This window comes from Drosophila montana, unplaced genomic scaffold (genome assembly GCF_035044405.1).
Source record: "Drosophila montana isolate Dmon_TW-CO22-7 unplaced genomic scaffold, ASM3504440v1 contig_2666_1, whole genome shotgun sequence".
Classification (NCBI taxonomy): domain Eukaryota; kingdom Metazoa; phylum Arthropoda; class Insecta; order Diptera; family Drosophilidae; genus Drosophila; species Drosophila montana.
The window spans coordinates 968936-972598 of record NW_026997533.1 but is presented as its reverse complement, the minus strand read 5'-3'; the positions used below and the strand labels follow the sequence as shown (position 1 = coordinate 972598).

Sequence of the window (3663 nt, the reverse complement as noted above, 5' to 3'; positions counted from 1 at the left end):
CTTCCCAAGGAGTTGAACTAGTTTTTAGTGAATTGAACTAGATCAGTGTCACGATCTAGTTCACCTGGAACCTGTCCTGTCAAGGCCACGAATTGAACTCCTGTTTTTTTTCTTATGTTAACATATTCCCTTTATAAACTTAAACGATCAACTGGAACTAGTTGCGAACTAGTTCCGGCAATTGTTTCGTCCAATTGAACTAGATCAGTGTCACGATCTGGTTCACCTGGAACCAGCCCTGTCAAAGCCACGAATTGAACTATTGTGTTTTCATATGACGGCACATTCTCTTCCTAACTCCAACCTCCAGCTGGAAAAAAGTTGCGAACTAGTTCGTTAAGCTCTATTGCTTAAACCCCTTTGCCTAGCTTCGCTTGCCAATTGCACTATCTAGTATCTGGCTTATCTTTAAAATATATGCGCTTACTTGGAGCTAATTAAATGGACTCAACCCCCATCTGGCCGGCCGGCCGTCCATTAATGGAATTAGCTGGGGCTGTGGCTGTGTCCGGTTCCCAGTTGTGAATGGGGCCTGCAGTTGGAGCTGTTCGCTTGTCGCCGTCAAATGTTGCTGCTGGTCTGGCTGCTGCGCCACCTGGCGCTCTGTTTGGGTGCAGTGCAGCCCGTGGACGAGTATCGTCCCTCGGAGCTGGTGAACGCCGCTCTGCACGTGCTCGAGAGCTCGGTGGGTCCGCGCTTCCATGCCCTGTCCATCATGGAGCTGTCGCGCTCGGATGCGGAGCATCGCTATCAGCGCCGCGCGATGAGCTACCTGCTCCGGCGGCTGAACGAGCGGGTGGCCGTGCAGCTGCTGCAGGACAAGCCCATCGAGCAGCCGCGCGATTACATCCTGTTTCTGGTGGACACGCCGCAGGCGTTCCGCGCTCTCCACTTTCAATTCGCCACAACCCTCTTTGATCGCGAGTTCAATTTCCTGATACTGCTCAGCTGGCGCGTGCAGGAGGAGCAGGCGCTGCTGGCGGGACTGCACGACATCTTTGCGAAATGCCTCCGCTTCCATGTGCTGAACGCGGTGGTTATCGTGGAGTCAGCGGATCCCAGTGTGGTGCTGTTCTATGGCTTTCGCCTGTACGCGCCCGACTGCAATGTGTCCATCACGCCGGAGCTGATCAATCGCTTTGCGCAGGGCCAGCTGCTGTCGCGGGGTCATCTGTTCGGGCGTGCGCTGCGCAGCTTCTATGGCTGCCCGCTGACCGTCAGCTGGTATCCGTTGCCGCCGTTTGTCATGTTCACCGGGGATCGGGAGGATCCGGAACAGCGGCTGGAGACGTGGCGGCTGACGGGCGTCGATGGGGAGCTGCTCAAGCTGCTGGCCACGATCTTTAAGTTCCGGCTGCGTCTGCTGCCGCCGTGCGAGAAAAAGACGCTGGAGCACAGCTACAGTTACAGCGCCGACGATTGCTTCCACCAGCTGGGCGTGGGCAACTCCTCGGTGGCGATTGGCGCGCTGAGCGCCTCCCATTTGCATCGGGAACGCTTCTCCACGACCAGCTCGTACCATCAGAGCGCTCTCGTGTTTGTCGTCCGCACGGATCACTATATGGGCGCGGTCAATCAGCTAGTGCAGCCCTTTTGCGGCACCGTTTGGCTGGCGCTGATCCTCAGCTGCCTCGCTGTCCTCCTGCTGCAGTGGGCCTGGCGCCGGCGCAGCGGCTACTTCGATTTAACCGCGTGTGCACTGCGCGTGCACACCACACTGCTCGGTAATCCGCTGGAGGCGCGGGCCGTACCGCGAGCGGGTCCTGTGCGCTGCTACCTGGGTGCCTGGCTGCTGCTCGCCCTGGTGCAGCGCGTCGCCTACCAGGGCAAGCTATACGATGTATTCCGGCTGCCCTACCATCGGCCGGTGCCCGAGCACATTGCCGAGCTGCTTGAGGGGGACTACCAGTACCTGTCCCCGGACTATGTCGACTACTTTCCCCAGCATCGGACGCAGCTGCGCACGTTCAACTTTCTGCGGCGCTTCGAGGAACTGGAGGCGGCCGAGGACGGCGCCCGGCTCACGACGAGTGCCCTGCTGGACAACCTGGCCCACTACAATCATTTGAACTGGCAGCACAGCCGGCTGACCCATGTGCGGGAGCATATCTACCTCTACCAGCTGGTCATGTATCTACGTCGACATTCCATCTTCAAGTTCGCCTTCGATCGCAAGCTGAAGCAGCTCCAGTCCGCGGGCATTGTGGGCCACATCAATCGCTACTTCGAGCACCGCATGCACCAGGAGCCCTACGGCCATGCCTCGCACGAGGTCTCCCCGGTACGGCAGGAGATGTTCTGCGGCTTGTACTTCATCTACTACATGATGCTTCTCGCCGCGTTCCTTGTCTTTCTCCTCGAGCTGATCAGCCTCCGCGTCATCTGGCTGAGGCGTTACTTTCTCTGAATTATAACCTAATAAATTCCCAACAATGTTTTTGTGCACACCCTTTGGCAGTCAATAAATAAATAAATAGCATACTCAATGGGGAGATGGTCCTCAACTGCTTTGGAATATTCCCAAGCTCGAGTTTCGGCATTTTGGAAGAACTTGAATGCACCAATTAGCTTTGACAGGTCAATTTCCCTACGGTGAACCTCTCTATGCGATTCTCAGGCAATTAAAACGTTTACCTCAGCTAAATTACAGTATGTTGAGCCTTTCTATGCGATTCTCAAACATTTAAAGCAGCAATTGTTGTCGTCACAAAGCACCCAGAATGATTAAATTGACCCATTTGGCTGGGGCCCCATTTTAACGGAGTCGGCTCAACTTTATCCATTTGGAAGTGCAGCCAAGTCCTGTTCCGTTTCCGACAGCCGAAGCTGAGTTTGTGGCAACCAGGGTTGCCAGGGTTGTCCACCAAATACCAAATACCAAATAGCGTAGCCTTAGTTTCATACACATTTCCCATTATGACACCGCCACAAGCATTTGTTTTACGGGGGCGGGCAACGTGCCACAGAATGCGGCGGCCTCGTTAACCAGCAACAACAACAAAAATTGCGCAACAAAACAACAAAGAAGAAGCAGCAGCAGAAGCAGAAGCAGCAGCAGCAGCTGAAGAAGAACAACAACAACTCGAGTCGGACATAAAGCGAACTCATTAGCCTACATGGCCGCATTTTCCGCCTACACATGTGGGGCATGCAACATGGCGCAAGTGGCACACACAAATGCGACAACTGTCTATCGGATGGGGGAGGGGGGCAGGAGTAGGATGGGGCAACATGGCCGCTGCTGGCTGTCTGCTCGCTGCCGCATGCAGCTTGTTGCAAGGCTGCATGCTACATATTTTGTTTGCTTAAATGCCGGAAGTGTTGCGGGGCCTCACAGCCTGGCAGCGGCGACGGCGACGGCGGCGGGGCAGGACGAAAGCCGAGGGAGGCACTAGATGACGAGCAACTGGCAACTGGCAACTGGCAACTGTCTCGTGCCCCTCTGCTCGACTGGTTGGTTGCAAGCAACAAATGTTGTCATCGTGTTGCACACAATGTACGATTTGTGTTTTTAGTCCAGTCAGCAAAAGGTGCTGGTCGACGGTGGAAACGGGGGGGGGGTAGGGGACAAACTGATTTCCAGACATGTCTATCTAGACCGTAGCAGAAGACATCACAATCATCCATTGTCCAACAGCTATTTACAGTCAGCAATAAAAGTTT

At 54.9% G+C, this 3663-nt stretch overlaps 1 protein-coding gene across 1 annotated transcript; it reads left to right on the top strand.

Moving 5' to 3' along the window:
* Positions 1-565: 565 nt before the first annotated feature.
* On the top strand, positions 566-2407 carry Ir7a (Ionotropic receptor 7a). Its single transcript, XM_064683628.1, has one exon. The coding sequence runs from the start codon at positions 566-568 to the stop codon at positions 2405-2407; it is 1842 nt and encodes a 613-aa protein (XP_064539698.1).
* The last annotated feature ends 1256 nt before the right edge of the window (positions 2408-3663 follow it).

Bases quoted from the DNA above. Each gene is read 5' to 3' on its own strand.
- Ir7a (XM_064683628.1), top strand. From the start codon at position 566: ATGTTGCTGCTGGTCTGGCTGCTGCGCCACCTGGCGCTCTGTTTGGGT.